Source organism: Genypterus blacodes, unplaced genomic scaffold (genome assembly GCF_046128005.1).
Source record: "Genypterus blacodes isolate CSIRO-AG114 ecotype Tasmania unplaced genomic scaffold, CSIRO-AGI_Gbla_v1 ptg000028l_1, whole genome shotgun sequence".
Lineage (NCBI taxonomy): Eukaryota > Metazoa > Chordata > Actinopteri > Ophidiiformes > Ophidiidae > Genypterus > Genypterus blacodes.
Window position 1 is genome coordinate 497,234 of NW_027466841.1, and position 18,806 is coordinate 516,039.

Below are 18,806 nucleotides of genomic sequence, written 5' to 3' on the forward strand. Positions count from 1 at the left end.
GTTTGAAATGGGTGGACGTTGCTTCTCTTGGCTCCAGAAGATGAAGATGGTGAAACAAGGATAGAATTGTGCATCAATTCCAGCATTATTTCACATTTTCATTGAAAATTCAACTTTTTTTGGGGGGGGGAGGCTGATAAAGAATAACTTGAAGTTAAAGCACCCAACAGCCCCGACTGAACCAAAGCTCATAGAGTCAAATCCTCACTGCACTTACACACAACAACAATAAGAGAGGGAATATTAAACGATATTAGACTGAAACTTGTGATCTAGTTTGATATTTTCCAAAACAAAACCAGAAACAGAAAGACCTCGGGTGAGAAATGAAAAACCTTGATTCTTCCTTATTCCACATCATCATCATCATCATCTTTCTGATTCTTTTGCCAAGACGTCTCGTTAGCACCAAATGTACTCCCCTCATTAAATATAAAACTAAAAAAATATTACACCAAATGAGAGCACTGAGTGATTTTCAGATCCTGCAGCTCGCCGGCGCAGTTAAACTCCCCTGAGGATCATTCCACTCGTCTTTTACTTCTTCGCCTGAACAGTTTCGAGATGGAGGATTTCCTCTTATTTTTGGCTTTCTTTACTCCTATTAACACCAAAATACAAATGAAAATAAATAAATCATGTGAATTTGAAAAGAGAATCTATTTGAGCAAACTTACCTCAAAGACAAACGTCTCGCCCCAACACTTACCAAGATTTTGCATCATTTCATTCAACTGCTGATCCTCCTCCACCTCTCTGAAAGGAACACACTTGTTTAACTTACACCGTTTCATTCTGTTAACACACACACACGAAGGACAAAGCGTGCGGCGCTACCTGAGTCTGTCTTCATCCAGGCCTTCCACGATGGCGTTCCTGCCGTCCACGATCTCCACCAGCCTTCGCATCAGCTTCCCTTCCAGCTGCTGCTCTTCCGTGGACTTTAAATGATCTGTGACGGCGAGTTGACAGGTGTCAAGCGGCGGGGAAAAAGTAGCGGCAGATCTGACGTTAAGCGGCGGTGGCGGCGGTGGCGGCGCCCTGCCTGCGGCCTCTTACCAGGCTTCTCCAGCAGCCTGCGAAGTTCCCACTCCACACCTGGCTGCTGCCGCTCCAGCTCCTGAGTCCTGGCTCTGAGGCGCACAAGCATTAATCACAAGCACTTTAAACAATGGCACAAAGCAAACGCGCTGCAGGAAGACAGCTGCGAAATATTTCAAAGCTGGATACAGTTTTCATGGAAAATAAAAAGCAGACGGACAAACATTAAAACTACAAAAACAAATGCAATCAAAGTTTTGGGGAGAAACAAACAAATGAGTTAAGAAACATTGAGCAGAATAATATGAAAGGGGTGGCGGCGCTCACGTGTACACAAGCTCCGATTCTTTCCTAATGTACATCTGCTTCTTCCTGATGAGGTTGAACCAGTCGACCATCAGTGGGTCCATCAGTATGTCGCCTTCTCCCTCTGAAAGACGCCACACCAAAACACAATTAGTAACACACAGGCCACCATTAATGAGATGTGTCACTTTCAATATCTCCTCTAATGTACACATAATAAACTTATGCGGACGTATTGGATCGCAATCTTGCAAATCAGTTGCGATCAGGTTATTACAAAGGACATTAGCCGACACCTCCATGCCTGTGGAGGCTCAGGTTTGAGAACAAAACAAACCGCGCTTCTAATTCTCCCCCGGCTAAATAAATAATATTTACTCCAATGACTTGTGAGTAACTCAGATCCTGCAGGGACACATGAAGCTAGCAGGACCCGTGCCGATACCAACGTCACCTTAAGTTACCATGAAGTCCCGACAAACGCAAAATCACTGCTCAGGTTTTACTTCCACTCTGTTTTCGGGGTCGCAAACCCGATCCTTAATGATTCCAGGTCCTTCAGGTTTCTCTATCCTGTCAGGTTGCTTCAGCATGCCCTCTCTGATTTCAGATTTTTCTAACTCTGAATAGATGGTCAGGATCTCTTTGGCTCGCGGGATCCAAGGCTCACACGGATAACAGCGCTGATACCCTCGATTTCAGGCTGGAGTACCCGAGCGTGTGGATCAATTGATTTTGCCGATCCTCATTACAGGCCAATCGAAGCGTGAACAACACTAAACATCCCCAAAAAGACCTTCACAGTGTAAACGACTCTGGACGGGGGACCTGAGGAGGAGACTGCCCACATTCCACCTACAGCGAAAAGAAACATGATTCCTTTCTTCCCTGGGCTGAGTGTCGGGGATTTAGCCCTGCAGATTCCAGTGGAGGAGTATATGATCTGGGTGCGCAATTGATGTGGATTTCTGGCTCGACTGGCTGCGCGCTTCCAGGGGAGGATGCATGGCAAAAGCGGCGCGCAATTGAGCAGAATATATATCACGACATCCGAGTCATGTTGACCTTGAGCAAAGCAATCAGACCCTGCAACTCCCACCGCCTGCAAAGAGGAGGCAACATCCCCGTGGGCCGCCGCTGCCTCTCACCTCATTTGGCTGCAGAAGCTGTAATAGAAATGGCCGGTCAACCCCCCCTCCTGCAAACACACACACACACACACTCAAGCCAACCTCAGGCTGTCATTGAGCGTGTGTGCGTGCGTGTGTCCCAAGTGATGCAGCCACCTCGCCACCATGAAAGCACAATCCTCCACCAGGAGCAGCAGAGGGTTCCAGTGCAACTTAAGTGAAGCATTTAAAGAAATGTTTGTCTCGCATAAAATTCCGTGGCTTGATTTTGATTCGCCAACATTCATTTTGGAACCAAGGGAACGGGGGAAGAAGGGAGCGGCGGGAGAGAGCGGGGCGGGGAAATACCTTCCTCACAGCTGCGGAGCTTCTTCTCCAGCTCCACGCCCTCCTTCTCCAAGCAGGCCAGGTTCCTCTCGATATCGTCCAGCTCTTTCTCGATTTGCTCCACTGCCATCTGATGAGACTCCACACACCAAACACAAAAAGGGTCACGCTTCCGTTTCAACCAACTTCTCCAGCAGGTCGTTCATTCTTGCTGGGAATGTGATGAAAGCATATTTGTGTAGCCGTTAATTAATCTCTTAAGAGACTTAATGGAGAGAACTTACAGAGGGTGACCTCATTTCAGGCCTGGAGGCGTTGGTGGGTGACAAATACTTTCCCTTTTTAGCACCTAAGAGGTAGATACAGTGAAATAGGATTAAATGGTCCTTTCATGGCGGCGCGACGGAACAGCATTGTCACATATGACTTCGCCTGCTTTATTTGAGGGGAGGAAATTATCGCTCCGGTGAAATGAACAAAAAGAAAGCGTCTGAGGACATGTATCCTGCTTTAGTGATGAGGAGCCCAGGACCCACCTGAGGGGCGAACGCTCGGCGGATTCACGTGATTGGCTGGAGCCGGAGCGGTCGCCGGAGCGGTCGGCGAAGAGCTAATAGATTCCACAGCCGGTGATCTGGGAGGAGGAGCGGCAGAGGAGCGACTCCCACGCTTCGCTCCTACAGAGGGGCAAAGTTTACATCCGTGATGAGTTTCAATTAGATACGTTTCTCTGCTCTCATATGATGGAAGAAAATCTGCAGGAATCGCCAAAAACACGGGAAAGCAGGTGTGAATGCAGCGTGTGTGTGTGTGTGTGTGTGTGTGTGTGTGTGTGTGTGTGTGTGTGTGTGTGTGTGTGTGTGTGTGGACACACATAATGTCGCTCAATACATTCCTAGTGTTTAAAACATTCTTCCATAAATGTCAATTGAGTTGGCCCAAATTCGGGATTTGACACCTGCTATGTACAGGGGTTGATTGATAAGTTCTGAGCCTCATCGAGAACTCTCCTGTATGTTTGTGTCTGGGAAGCTGAGTGCAATAATAAAAGGCACAATCATGATAGCTGCCATGACGACAACAGGTCTGGAACTGGATGTCGCATAGTGTAAAGGTGTAACTCACTGGTGTTGCCAGAGACAGGCGAAGGTTTGTGGGTCGAGGCCTCCCTGAAGGGCGCGGGGTCAAACAGAGGCAGAGTAACTGGAGACACTGCAGGTGTTGGACCTGGGAGAGACGTGACAGCGCTGACTGAGACGGGAGAGGGAGAGACGGACGCAGGCTTCTGTTGCTCAGTCGAGGCTCGTTTAGTTTCAACATCCCTGCAAGAAACAAAGACGCATGTACATTGAGTGAGTGCTTTAAAAGAATGAGTTTAATGCTCTCACCTTAGATCTGCAATGTTAAGGTGGTGGGAACATTGGAGGAGTGAGAATGTAATGCGAGGGTAGAGTGACTCCCTGTAATCTGAGCCAGTCAACAGTAACAGAGACGGACGAAGCACGAGGTCGCTGCCTTCCGCTGAGTGAATGAGCTCAACAGTCACCAATCCAGACAGTTGGAGCCATTTGCTCTGTGCCGTTCACGCCTCCAGCTGACTGAGGTGTAAAGTGACGGCCATTACTAAAACGCTTAACTAGATTTACCTTGATCCCGGTTCAGTTTTCGCAGGTTTGAGCTCCGTCGGCTGCTCCCTTTGCCCCACAGGATCTGCGGGAAACGACAAACCCAAGTGCTGGATTAATTAATTAAAGCGGGCAAATTACGAAAACACACACTGCCTGATTAAAAACCAGAGGCTAATGAGCACTTTAATTTGTTTTAGAATGGTGTTCAGCAATGAGGTTCACACTTAAACCAGCTCCAAACATGAAGTGATCATAAATCCGAGTCCTCTTCATGCATCATTCAGCTTCCTGTCCTTTTGTCCATCAACCAATAAGGGGGATTTTGTGAGGCTTAAAGGTTTTTCCTCCCAAATAAGATTCCATAATGTCATGATGCTTTTTACAGCGTGTCATTTAAGGATTTATATCAGGGGGAGAAATTCATTCAAGTTCTGCAAAAATGGCTTTTAAAAACTTACATATTAAAGCTTTAAAGACCTGATAAACGCTTAACCGGGAGTTGGAAACCGTTTAATGTTCTGTGCTCCACAGGTGTGACTGCCCTCTGGTGAACCATTGTAGGGGCAGAATAACACACACACACACACTCATGATGTCATCACAGGGTGAAGGAAACGCCACAAAGTCTGGACATTTACAGCAAAACATTAAACTCATTCTCAGTCTAGAAAGTCGGACGGGACGATGAGAGCGTCTACTTCCTGTTATGAAAGTATGAAGGAATATTTCTCCATTCAGCGCTGCCAATGAAACAGTCTGAGGCCTGAGATCGTCCCCGCAGCGAGGCGACAGTTCAACTATGAAGGTGTGTGACAAGTGTGAGACTGATATTAAAATGTCAGCGTCCCACCAAGGAGCGGTCGGCGTGTTCGGTGCTCTGGATGTTTAAACGGGGCAACGTGACAAAAGGCCTTTGTTTTCTGTGACTGTGTGTGTGTGTGTGTGTGTGTGAGGGGGGATTGTTGGCTGGTTGTCAAATAATGGATCAGAAAAAAAACCCTAACTGAAATGAATTTTGCTTGCCTTTGGCGTTTGTGTGTACAGTTGTTGGCTTCACGCTGTGGCTGCTGACGGCCTGCAGACGAGGAGGTTCCTTATTGTCTGTGCGGCTGGTGGCCCAGTTTCCTGCTGAGCCTTGGCTGCATCTGTTGGTTCTCAAACGGGGGCTGTCAGCTGATTTTGGCTCGTCTCCAAACCTGCGGAGCGAGACAATACCCTCGCCGTCATTAATAACATAAGCGAAAGCGTCACGGTTGCAAAACCTCGCAGACAGACGAGAACATTTCAGGAAATCTATTAAAAGGCGAGAAAGTGTTTACAAAGTGCGATTGTCTCACCGTCTCTCCGCCGATCGGATGATAAACGGACGCCTGTTGTTGTTGTTGCAGTTTTCCTCGGCTAGTCTCTTTCCGCTCGTTGCCTTGGCTTGGCTCACGTTGTGTTCAGGACTCTGTGGGACCTTTGGCCACCCTGAGATGTACGAAGGCTCCGCAGGCTTCCTGGCGTCCGTCGAGGCCTCCGTGAGCGGCGGAGCTGGAGCCTGGAAAAACCTCTGCCGGGCCGCCTGCGTCCTCTGGGCGGCAGGTGTCCATGCCTGGGAGGGTGGAGATGGGCTGACCGGCTTCAGGACGATGTGCGGAGGAGCTGAGAGCACAGAGGAGGGCGGTGGCGGCGCAGGGCGAGTTTGGCTGGTGCCGCTCGCTCGCCCGGCTGAACTGCTGGGTCCGTTTTTGATGGTGGCCTCTGAGGACGACGGTTTGCAGCTTTTACAGATAAAAGCATCCGGCTCCTTCCCGGGTTTATACGCTCCTGCATGCAGCAGGCTGGAACATTCACTGCATCTGACATAGAAAACAGTTCCATGTAATTATTAGGACACAATGGAGGACTCACCAGCATGAGAGTAGGACTCATCTACAAGGATTAGACTCTCACTTGAAGCAGCTTCGGTGGTAAAGCTTCCCATCCACAAAATGCCTCTGAACCAGATGAACGTGACTTTTGCATGCCACACATTTGCTGTTCAGAGTTCCACTTTTACTGGCGTTGTCATTTTTCCTGGAGTTTTCTGCCAGAACGGCCTTCTGTGGAAGAGAGAGAAGGAACACTGACGTCTTCTTATATTCCCCTTAAACACTGACACATACTATTTCCCTGGCACGGACTCTGACCTGAGCCACAGCAGCTCTGGCCGGTTTGGTGGCAGTCTGGGTGAGGAGAGTTGTAGGTAAACGGTTCTCAATGGCGGATTTGGACACAAAGGTTTTGGCAACCACCGGGAGATTCTTCTTCTCTGACGGCTCCTCCTTGGAGCCCTCTGCTGGCCTCTTTACGCCTCCCACTGAGGAAGAATTAGACACAATTAGACACATTTGGACAGCGAAAAACGTTAGTATGGACATTTGGCCAGCTGGATTCTCACTGGGGGAGCGACCATTGAAGTAGTTGTAGTACTGGGAGACGTATGTAAGAATGCTCAGCCTGTCAGGGATCCTCAAAGCCACCATGTCCTCTGCGTCCAACAAAGCCGGGATCCCCAACTTCTCCTCGGCAACTTGGAAAGCCTGAAGAGAGGAAAAACGCGTCAGAATCAGAGTAAACACACCGGAAGGGGTCACACCACATAAAACACACGCACGAGATTACAGCTCGAGTAAAAATGTCACACAATACGACCTCCTTTAAATAGAACATCGACACAAAAGTAACGTTTTGCAGCCGGGCCTGTAGAGGACTGGAAAAGGAGTCATAAAGTAAATAGCAGACTTCCTGTGCAGTCGCAGGGATCAGGAGGAGGACGGAGGGAGGGAGCAGGATACCAGGGCATTGTTCACAATCAGCCTGGTCATGCTGGTTACAAATGAAGCATTAGGACAAATCTAAAGAGGATCAACATAGAGGATTGTTGGACGTGTGAGGTGCGATCCTGTGTGAAGAGTAAAGACGCACACTAACATCTAAGATAACCACCTGTGAGAAACCTGACCAGGGCTCATGAAATATAGACGAGTGTGACTTACTCTTCACATAATCACATTTCAATGCAGGGAATGCCCCCCCCCCCGCCCGCCCGGCAACTGAGACAGACTCAAACTTGACCATCAACACAATATGCCACATATGCCTCTAAACACAGATCCAGAGTGATGTCACTGCATAATAATCTTCCAGTCGTAGCGCAAGAACGGCCTGTTAAAGTCGACGATCATCACTAGGATTGAATGGCCGATGATAGTGAAGCCTCATTCAAAATGAATAGACCGCAGACACTCTCCTCTCCTCTCGCCTCGTCTCTTCCCCTCAGCTCAAGTTTGTTGTGCTGACACTGCCAGGATGATCCGCTGGGCCTTTCACCGCGCCGGCCTCTCACAGAGTGCATTCTGTAGCACTCTGTGGGTCTGTAATCCTCAGGAGGAAGTCGGGGAAAATGGAAGAGACTAAATAATAGAAAAGGTCCCAACTGTGCTCATTTTGGGTCACACAGGCCGCTGCCAAAACAAAACCAGGATGAGAGGACAGAGGCGACGGGAAGATCACTTAACTTTCTCTTCATGTTACAGCAACATGTTTGACTCCCCCCCAACCCACACACACACACACACACACACACACACACACACACACACACTTTACATCCTAAACTCACACATTAACACAGCAGCAGCAGAGTCGGTGCATATTGTCGGTTTGCCATCACATCTTCATTAATGAATTATTGATAGCCCGGATATTTTATGCAACATTACAACTGGCAGTTTGAACAACTTTCCATCTTACCAGCTTGTTGTTCTCAAACACATCCTCCCTCCTGAGTGAGTCATAGTCTCTGTGTGGAAGAACAGAAGCACAATCAACTATGAGCACACATGTTCATTTTCCATTAAGACGTTCAAATCATGACTTTAAAAGGAAACGATGCTTTCTACCAAACAGAAACAACTTCAATATCTGCTTAGTTTATCACAGCAGAAGTTAATTATTTAAGAAAACAACTAAATAAATGACTTAGTGCCACACATACTATGAGGGGAAACACAATTACAGGGATTCCCCCATTGTGTCTGCGCCATAAACGCACCATTTATGACCAAACTCCCTGAAGAAATCGCCCGCTGACAAAACACACATCATGTCGGGACATAAACTCACTCATGTCGGGACATAAACTCACTCATGTCGGGACATATACTCACATCAGGTCGGGTCTGTACTTGTGGATGAGAGCGCAGAACGCCAGCCCGCTCCTGAACGAGGTGGTCATGTTGGTGATGGAAACGTCTCGGTATCCATCGCATTGTACTTTGCACCACAGCTCCAGAGCCTTGATGGCTGCCATTCTCCCACGACCCCCCCCAAAAAAAACTGTGGCACAAACAAACGCGGACGCGGAGAGCTTTAGTCAGCGTGGAAGAAGCGGATTGAAAGAGAGGAGAGGAGGAGAGGAGAGGAGTGCCCGAGTGTCCGTGTGTGCGGTGAGACCGGGAGCTGCAGCTGCGTCCTGTTTCCTCCGCTCTTTGCTTGTTTTGCACCTGAGAATGAGCGCAGATCCCCGCGGCGCCGCTGCTGCTGAGCGTCTCTCGCCTCATTAGGCTAATTGACTCTGAGAGCTGATTCGTCATTCAACACAACGCTTGATTAAAAGTCAACCAGCAAGAGAAATAATCACTTTGCAGGTCAGAATGTAGATCTAAATGGTATAATAATGTTTAGTTAAGTTGATATTTACGCAGAGATGCAAACACTAAGGTCTCAGTGGGCTGGTCGCTGTTTGGTTGAAGCAGTTTTCTGCTCAAAGAGGAAGAAAAGAGTATGATAATAATAATAATAATAATAATAATAATAATAATAATAATAGTAATAGGAGTGTATTCAGTGTGTCTGGATCCAGCCCAGAGTGCACACATGCAGGCCTATTAATGGATACATACTTTTATTTATGTATTTATGAGAATGATGTATGACATTTGAAGAAATTGTTAGCATATAAAGAGGAAAAGGTTCTGGCTCTGTCCCTGATTGTGACCATTCTGGGTTCTTCTCTTGGCCCAGGCCTCTCCTGCACCAACCCTCTGTTCTGTTTCTGTTCAGAACCTTTTTGAACGATCACTTACATAGTCAGCAAAGCCCAAACAACATCAGCCGTCTTGTTGCCCGATATTCTCTCTCCACCAACTCCTGAGAGATGTTTAGGTTGTTAGATGCTCTGCTACTGCTCCTCAGCTACTTGTTGACGTGGTCTGTGTGTCATTTGGTGCGGTGCAGATAGTGCACAGTCAGCTTATCACGCCGTCCACACGCTGTCACAAACAGGGTTAATCAGTTCATCTCAGAATAAATGTGCTGAGAAGATAAAGAAATGTGACATAAACGTAAAGAAAAAACACTGGCTCACAGTCTTCAGTATGTGTGTGTGTGTGTGCAAAATGACCTCAGGGGTCACGGGGTCACAGGCCCTGTCACAGCACATCACACAGACATTTTGACTTGTCCAAATTTGTCATCGAATTGATTTGTTGTTTGACAGAACATTCAATAAAAGCTATTTTAATCATTGATTATATGACATATTTAAATAAATATGCTACATATTTGCTGATTTCACTACTTCAACTCAAAAATGTCCTTATTGAAGTAGTTTCTGACATTGTCTACATGAAGTTAAAGCTCTTACTAGCTTTGTAGTGACACATAACTTCATTTCTTTCATGCTTATCTGATGGTAGATGTAGAGCAGGCCAGAAATGAGCCACTGTTGTATTTTGATTGTGTTGTGTTTTATTACAATGGAATCTCATCTGAAGTCAGAAGGTTTCTGTGTCATTTCCATGTGGACTATTGCAAAGGTATTTCATTAAACTCTTAATGAAGCTGATGTGTTTAAGGTGCGAGTCACTGGAAGTTGTCCTGGTAGTTTTAGTGAAGTAATTAAACACCCAAGCTGCTGTCCCAGTCTGCATACCAGGGTCAGCCTGCTCCACATCTAACATGACAACAAAGAACAGAATGAATGACACACTTTTCTTTACCTCACTCATTTGTGTACGGAACTTAATTAAGCCCCAATTTTCCCACAATTTCTCACCAAATCAATGTCATCAATGTTTACAGTGTAACTCTGATGATCAAGGTTTGGCCTACTGGTGGTTTGGCAAAAAAAGAAAAGGTGAAACAATTCAATACAATTTGCTTGAGTCTTCAAAAATCTTCAAAATAACTGGTTGACCTATTTTGTAAAGCAGCTCTGACCTGATGAACGAGCGGCTGTGACGTGTGGAGTGTAATTAGTGGGAGGTGAGTGGGTGAAATGTGAGTGTGACCTCATTCACTGAACTGCAGCACAAAGACTGTCAGACATGAATTGTTTATTTGTCACACAAGTGAGCCGAAGACATTAAGCAATACGGCCCTGAACGCCTCACAGACTGTAAATAGATATAACAATAATAATAATGTGTCTGGTATTGACGTAAGAAGTGAATCACGCCTATGTACATTTGAGAAAAACATGTCTTACCCCTATATGATCTGTGAGTAACGTCCCATCAGAGGGTGTGTGTATGTCCAGAGGGGGGCAGCATCGCCCCGCCTGTCACGGCTCACCTCCCCATGTCACTGCTCAGATGGATTCACGCTCACTGTTGGTCTCAGACAGCAAAAACTGCATTAACAACCAAAAAACTACATTTAAAAACCGGCACGTTTTAGGACATACAGGCGGAAAAAAATTCCACGCATGGAATTAATTAGGACAGAGTATTTGATAGGAATCAGCAGTATTGATTTGCTCCTTTTATAATAGGATTATTCTCCTTAGGCTGTTTATTTTCATTTTCTATAAATACACACGTTGATATAGCATCTATGTTCTACCAGAAGATAATATAATCCATATAAAATCCTTAATCCATATTAAAAAAAAAAAAAAAAATCCATTTGCAACTCTCAGAATTCATCATGTTTAATTACTTGGATTAAACGCTTAAAAACATGAATCCACCCATCAGGCTGCATTATGTTATATAAAGCATATTATTTAAAAAAAAAAGACAGTTTGAAGACACAAACACAAGGTTATCAAACCCCTGAAATATCTTTGAGATCATTTTATAATCTGTCGGTGACTTACCTGTGTGCTGAGTAACTATAATATCTAATTAAATATCATACAGAGAGTAGATTATAAAGTATGAGGCAGAAGAACAGAGATGTGTCATGTGATCTTTACAGACGCCGTGTCCCTGATTTCAGTTTTCAGCTATTTGCATTGTTTCCTGTGCGGACGTGTGTCAGCATGTAGACTTCCTGCCTGTCTGTGAGGGTTAGAGAGGTCAAGGGTGAAATCACACTGCGATGAGAGTGTCTCATTTCACTCAGGCCATGAAACTGGATCACAGCTTAAGTGCTGGAAGCATCTATAGACGCTCTGCATAGAAAAATGTCTTGAAGATTAATGCAGCGGTTAAGAAAAGCTAAACAATGAAGCTCCGACCCCAAACCATCAAAAAGCCTGTAGCTGCGTATCGATACTGTCTGTGTTTATGGTTGTTATTATTATCTGTACAAACAGGAAGAAAGGAAACCATCAGTCATCCTGCTTGGCGTCAGTTTCCCGTGTTTGTGACTGTTTGTCTGCTGACGCATTGGCCGAGCCGTGGATCTCGGCCTCGTGCTCTCTGGCTCTGGCTCTTAGCTCGGCGATGCTGCAGGACCGGAGCTCCTCCGAGCTCACTCCCTCTGGCCTCTCCCACTTCCCTGACCCCCGGGTCACAGAAGCCTCACCCAGGCTCAGCAGAGCGACCGGAGCTTTTGTCCATGCAGAGTTTTCTCCTTGCGTCCGTTTGTCCCAGTGCTCGCCGTCAGAGCCCTCAGCCTGCCGAAGACTCCTGCTCGCTCTCTCTGCTGGGAGTTCTTCTTCGTCTCTCTTCACGTGAGGCCCTGACAGCTGGCCCTGCTGTTTGAGCTGCCGCCTCATCTTGGCACGCCGGTTCTGAAACCAAACCTAGAAACAGAAGAACAAATGAAAAGTTAGAAATTCAAATGTACTTGTATATTTACATCATATACAGAGAACATGTCATACATGTAACTACAGAGTTAATACTTTGACGCTGCAATGTTGACTGGGAAATACTACAGCTGACTTTAACCTGATTTGAATCTTTGTGCTGATGGACTTTCAGATGTTACTGAGGTTAATTTGTATCCTACACTGTGCAGAAAAATCAATATCAGAGTCGCCTTTGCTGAGTGAACGTTTCCAGAGAGGGTTAAGAGCGGCACTTACCTGCACTCTGGCCTCGATCAGGTCCAGTCTGAGGGCCAGGGCCTCCCTCATGAAGATGTCTGGGTAGTGGGTGGTCTCAAAGGCCTTCTCCAGTTCCTCCAGCTGCCAGCTGCTGTAGTTGGCCCGAGCGCGACGCTGCTTCACTGGCCTCTGTTCATCTGGAAAGCACGGCGCAGGCACCAATTACACAATTGCCAACGGGTGACAAGGAACTAATGGCTCTAGATTGGATAATTAGCGCAGCGTTCATTAGGCCCACTTTAACACTGCTTGATAATTGATTGTTAGTTACGAGCTGTTAGCCAATCTTTTGTAAACATTTACACTGCAATCAGATGGAGCTCAGTGATTGTCTTAGAGACGGTGGTCAAACAGTGCCAGTTTGGCTCGTTCATCAGCACAAGGCTCAGGTCTTTTCTATTACACAGTCAGAGCTGTATTCTGGCTGCAGCAAGCGAACTCAACTCACCTAAGCCCTCTGTGATTGGCCCCATCCCCACAGCCTGTGTGGCCAGCAGCAGAGCCTCCTTGCATGGCTCCGGGTGCAGATAACTCCTCAAGGATTGGTAGCTGATAAAGGGCCCTGGGATCAGAATGGGGGGTTGAGAGCCCAGTCTGGTTGGGAATGCAGGGAAAAAGGGAGCTGCAGGTGAATGGAAAACCGCAGGCAGGAGAGTAGATACAAGCTGCCCGGGGCCAAACATGTCCAAGCTATTAGAGTCCAAAATATGCAGCAGTCCTCTGAACAGGGCCAGTTTGACTCCTACAGGGATGCTGATAGAAGAGGCAAACGCATCATAAACAAGGTACAAAAAAAAAGAAGTCACAGGCCGAGCTGCAGGTGGGTCCAGACCGGTTGTCAGGAGCTGCTGTGTTGCTGTAGCAGCTGAGCGCTTGGCTGGAGAGGTAAAGGTACAACATGAGGGGTGGAGATGGTCTCACCTCCACCTGCTCAGCCCCCTCCTTTCCCTGTTAGAGGAGGGCAGGGCTGAAGGTAAAACTCCAACCGCTGAGTCACTTCTCTGTTTGGTGGATTAGCAACATTATCACCACCGTCACTTAACTGTTCACCATGACTCTCTCCATCACGTAGCGCAGATAAGTTGGGCCGTGAGCTCACATGTGGAAACAGCGGAGATGTGAGCATTGAGTCAGACACACACACCTTAACTCTTATGTGACCTTTTGAATAGTTGTCAAGTATAATAATAACAAATTACTCTGAGGGAGAAAATTGTTTTCTTCAGATTTCCTTCAGGTCCTTCATACTTTCAGGTACAGAAATTAAATTCAGGTGCTTCATTGGCCACACCTGTTGTTTATATACAATCGACAGCTTCAAAGGATTTGAGCTTTAGCTGTCACTCAAACTGCTTGTAGTGTCTTCATTCTTTCAGGTACAGAAACGATTTTTCGGGCATTCAGGCTTCATTCGTTCAGCATTCTGCAAAATTGACCTGAATGATCTTCTTATCTAGTCTGTATGGAAAGAATGGCACAGGTTGTTTTACTGATCAAAAGAAATGTTCTGATGCTTTTGGTCTTTGATAGAGAATAATGTCTGAAATACAAAATATCTTCTAGCTGCAAAACCTGCAACTCCATCTGTCGGAGAAGCAAATCTAAAAAAAAAAAAAGGAAATAAAATAAATAAACCCTCTGATCAGCTCAGACGAGGGAAGCAGCCCGCTCATCCTGCTTTTTGTAAGTTTCAAAGCAGATAAATCCTCCCAAGCTTGTGCTTATAGCTCATTATTCCTATGTGAAATTTGTGATTTTTCATCATCACCATAATGTATTTAGAGTGCGTTAAATCTGGCTGGCAGCCGTCACAGAAAGTGTTAACAAATCCTCGGCATCCCTGAGTTACACCTCAACACATTAGCAGCTACGACAGGAAGATTATTAACACTTTTTTTTTCCCCTTTTGGAAAAATTTAGCTGTAGCTCGGTGTTGATGGATCTGTGATGAAACGATCGCCAGCTCACTGCATGCAAAGGAAACGCAGGTGTGCCAATTAATCCACAGATCCGTATCACCTAACAGCACATCACCATAACTGCTCATCAGCTCAGGCGGCAGCTACTGAGGTGTTGTCACAGCTGAAGTGTCGGGGGCCGAGGAGGCTTTGATCAGCGGGAAGGCGAGCGGGAGCTGAGGTGAGTCACAGCCTGGTCCTCCCTGTGCAGGAGGACGCAGGCCGCCTCACCTGTGGCCCTTTCATCTGCACCTGTTCAAACAGCAAATGAATGTCTGGGTACAGACAGGAGAGGTCAGGATTAGGATTTGACCCATAAGGCAGATCGTCTCTGTCCATATTTACTGAATCAGCGGATGTGACTCTTAAACTGCCTTCATGTCAGGATGGCTCAGTATGGAACATCACCATGTAGAGGAAAAGGGAACATTCTGTTGTAAATATTTACTCAAAACAAATTCAAAAATTAAATCTAAACAAATATTTTGATTCAGTAAGTACTTTTTTTAAAATCTAATATCCACAAATTTACTTTTGAGTCAAGAAGAGACTTAGTATCTCATAAATGCTGAGTCACAGTTTGACTTGACTCCTAAATTCCAACTCAAGCAACTCAGAATTTGGACTTGTAGTCATCTTGATTTGATTTGATTATTTCTAACTTTTCGGTGGTTTTCTTTCCACTTGTTTTCCAACCAGTATGATGAAAATGTTGTGGTTATTGTGTCAAACTATTAGGATAAATACATTCAACATGATTTACTTCATTGATCCACGTTGCTTCACACACACCATTGCAGTGGTCCGACTCCAAATCAGGACAAAGTTGTGTGTGTGTGTGACAGAAAGTGAGAGACTTCTTAGAGGTTTCTTGGCTTTGCGGGTTTCTGCTCGGAAAAGGAAAATAGATTAAAAGTGTCTCGTTTGAGCCGCGGCTAAACAAACACTGTGTGTGGTGGGACTGAGTGCCTGAATAGCGTCTCCGTTTGTCCCTGGCACACAGGTAGACTCAGGGATTTCTGCTATGTGTGAGAGCAGACCGACTGCCCAACCCCCACAACTACTGTGTTTGTCTGTGCCTGGCCCCTTTAATGCCCATTGATCCAGATAATCAGGGACAAAATTGGTGAAAAACCGGTGGGGGCAGCTCTGACAGTGGCCGCGGACCCTCTCGCAAAAGAGCTGCTTGTGGATAATTGAAGGAGGCATTAAGACAACAATGGTAATGGCTAATGCCAGGTGTTATTGGTCTCTCAGGTATTTCTGGCTCCCTGGATGACAAGGTAACATTGGAGATCTGCAGCTTAAATGGCAGCCATAGTATCATTAGCAAAGCTTAAAGTGGAGGGGCAGAATGCACATGATCCACGGCTTTAACACGCCACCGACGGGATGCCCTCCATCCATTACTGGCTTTAGCCCGACTTGTTTGAGCTTGTGTTCGCTCATCGCAAACCAAAGGAGAAAGGGACGTCTGGAATGAGATGTGTGAAGCAAAGACTCACATTAGGAAACACATAATAGGAAAATGGCCGACTGACGTTCATACACGTGAGGTAACTGAGGACAACTTTGAGGCACTATTTTACTTCCTACCTTTACTCCACTTCTTCCTTCCTTGTTTCCTTCACTCTGCACATTTCTTTCCTTTTTCCTTCACTGTTCTCTTCCCGTCTTTGATTTGATTAAAGTAACATTCTGAATACAGGATTGTACTCAGAATGGAAGTGTGAACTGTTATGTTGTGGTATTTCTTCTTCAGGGATTCATTACTACCACAAAAACATCAAATAAGTTCCCAAAACACTTCCTGTGCTTCATGTAATGAGCTAGATGAAGGGTTCTCAAACTGTGGGGCGTGGACCTTGGGTGGTACTTTGGAATTTTTGCAGAGAATCACAAGTGAGATCTATAAAAACTGTTACAATGAAAAAACCTGCAAAAATTAGTTGTTTTTCATTATTTTTCCTTTAAAAGAAAAATAATAGCCCAAGTGAATGACAACTTTCACTGATTTCTATGATTCTGGTTATTTTGTCTTTCTTTCCTTGAGATGCTTCGCTGTCACATTCTGCCCTCCGTGTTAAAGATACAATCTGACATGATGGAGATCCCCAACGCTGCACTTTATTATTCTAACACGTTGACTACAAAGGCACTTTAGCTCATAAAAAAACGAGTTCTGCCACATGTCAAAGGAAGATGGATGATTATCGTCACTTCCACTGTCACGGGAATAAATCTATCTGGTGTAATTTGCAGGCTGGAACAGCAATGAGCACAGATAAGATCAATATTTAATGAAAGTATAAGTGAAGCTTAAGGGTTGTCACTTATGCCTCTGCTGTTAATAACATGTCACATTATCATACTTATCAGATTGGGTCAATCTGAAGTGCAATTACTGGCCTCATTTCTTTTTAATTCATTACAAATGTTGGATCGTCTCTTTCTGCTACTGTGCAAACACACCGGGAATGGATTCTCTGTTATTCTGTATGTTAGTGTCAACTTCCTGCACAAACTCCAGGCTAAAATCCATTAATAGCTTTTTGCGAATTGGTATAATTCAATCAGCACATCTCAAATGTGTTTGTAACTTAGAAGAGAAGCGTATTTCATGGCTGAGGAAGCCCCTATGCTGGGCGCCGCACTCTCCCTGGTAATAGTATCCCACAGCGAGTAGGCTGATTGTTTTAGTCCTGGATCACCGGCGATGGGGTAAACCTGAGAGCCCGGCCTGCTTTTCATGTCAAAACCTTCAAGGGAAAGCGGCCGCAATCCAACAGCAATCACACTTCAGACATCAAAGTGCCAGCGTGGAGAGAGGCGAGAGATGGTCCACATTTTTTTTTCTCCACGCAAGCCAAGTGCAACTCAAGCGTGGAGGAAGGGGAGATGATCTAAGGCGAGGGTGCCATTGAGAGGAAGACGGAGAGCAGACAGATGTGAGCGGGCAGGTAACGGCACATCGGGGGCCCCACCTAGGAGCCCGGCATTGCCACGGGAACCCAACGCCGCTCACATTCCTGCTCCAGTCCTCATTCACTGTCCGCCTTCACACGGCCGGCCCGACTTTATTCTTCGGCGATCCGGGCAGCAGGAGGAGCAGCAGAGTTTCTTCTTCTTCTACACAGACGGCTGCTAAATCAACGTTGCTGGATTTTAGGCTTTGGTTCTGTGCAGCTGCGTTTGTGGACACGCACGCCGCCATGATGAATAAAGACACAGGTTGTTAACTTGTCAGTGGTCTGTCAGAGTCTTCAGCGACAGATTTCCCCCCCCACCCTCCCCTGCTTCCTCGTTAGCTGTCACTCATCTCTGTTCCGCCTCGCTGCTGCCCAGCCAATAGGATGCTGGCGCCCGACCAAGAGCCCGCGCTGCTAGGACTTGTGTAGCAAGTTGATGGATAACCATAAACAGAGCTCTGGAAGGTTATCGGACACCATACAGGTGCAATTAACATATCGAGGCAGTGACGTGATGGTCAGGGCGCCGTGTACCATATTAGGTTCATACATGAAACAGCTAAACGGGCCTGAATGCACCAGTCAGGAGATGAAACGTACTCAGGTGAGATGAATGATGATGTGCACTGGTAAACACCTTCCAATGCTGTTAGGACTCCAGCTTGGTGTCTTGTTTTCCGTTTCTTCTGCCGTCTGTTCCAGTTCAAACCCACATCATGACAGGCGGGCAAATCCAACCAGTCAGATCTTCTAAGGCAGCACGCGTTCGACCCGCTATTAAGTTTAACGTTGTGCCCTTTGTTCCGTTGGTTCTAAACAAGATCTCATCAACAAGTAACTTCTTTTCAGTGATCTCATCTGGCGTTCCACAAGGGGGCGCTTCTGGTTACAGTGACGGTACCGGCGTGGCAGTTTGAGAACCGCAGTGTTCGGAGAGAGCCTGCAGTGATCCATCGTGAGGCGAACAGCTCTCTGCGATGTGGGCCCCGGGTCCCTCAACGGCTGCTGCTCCTTGAGTGACAGCTTCCACTGACCCGCCAGTGTGGGCTCGTCTTCCCCCTCACCGAGCATCCAACCTTGACCATACAGCCGCTTCATCTTCACGTTCTCCCGCGTAACACGACACCGGCAACAGCGTCTGG

At 46.3% G+C, this 18,806-nt stretch overlaps 2 protein-coding genes across 2 annotated transcripts; both read right to left on the minus strand.

Annotated features, from left to right (window-relative positions):
- Positions 1–457: 457 nt before the first annotated feature.
- On the minus strand, positions 458–10,338 carry micall2a (mical-like 2a). The gene is made up of 17 exons (XM_076144401.1): positions 8,626–10,338; positions 8,210–8,258; positions 6,855–6,996; positions 6,604–6,773; positions 6,368–6,516; positions 5,770–6,273; positions 5,456–5,628; positions 4,451–4,514; positions 3,930–4,126; positions 3,341–3,481; positions 3,089–3,153; positions 2,826–2,943; positions 1,369–1,471; positions 1,060–1,133; positions 838–952; positions 710–756; positions 458–601 (listed from the first exon to the last, which is right to left on the minus strand). Exons 1-17 carry the CDS (start codon positions 8,766–8,768, stop codon positions 522–524), a joined length of 2,334 nt encoding a protein of 777 aa, XP_076000516.1. The 5' UTR covers positions 8,769–10,338; the 3' UTR covers positions 458–521.
- Positions 10,339–12,014: 1,676 nt separating this feature from the next.
- Positions 12,015–18,762, minus strand: LOC142993561 (uncharacterized). The gene is made up of 4 exons (XM_076144344.1): positions 18,566–18,762; positions 13,186–13,490; positions 12,717–12,874; positions 12,015–12,431 (listed from the first exon to the last, which is right to left on the minus strand). The coding sequence occupies exons 1-4, from the start codon at positions 18,760–18,762 to the stop codon at positions 12,015–12,017; spliced, it is 1,077 nt and encodes a 358-aa protein (XP_076000459.1).
- Between the last annotated feature and the right edge of the window lie 44 nt (positions 18,763–18,806).

Coding starts and splice junctions, on each gene's coding strand:
- micall2a (XM_076144401.1), bottom strand. CDS start 8,768: ATGGCAGCCATCAAGGCTCTGGAGCTGTGGTGCAAAGTACAATGCGAT. Junction 6,774..6,854: donor CTTCAATGGTCGCTCCCCCA/GTGAGAATCCAG, acceptor ATTCTTCCTCAG/TGGGAGGCGTAAAGAGGCCA. Junction 2,944..3,088: donor CTGAAATGAGGTCACCCTCT/GTAAGTTCTCTC, acceptor TGGTGTGTGGAG/TCTCATCAGATGGCAGTGGA.
- LOC142993561 (XM_076144344.1), bottom strand. CDS start 18,762: ATGAAGCGGCTGTATGGTCAAGGTTGGATGCTCGGTGAGGGGGAAGAC. Junction 13,491..18,565: donor GTTCTCAAACTGCCACGCCG/GTACCGTCACTG, acceptor CTCTTCTATCAG/CATCCCTGTAGGAGTCAAAC. Junction 12,875..13,185: donor GCCAATCACAGAGGGCTTAG/GTGAGTTGAGTT, acceptor CGTGCTTTCCAG/ATGAACAGAGGCCAGTGAAG.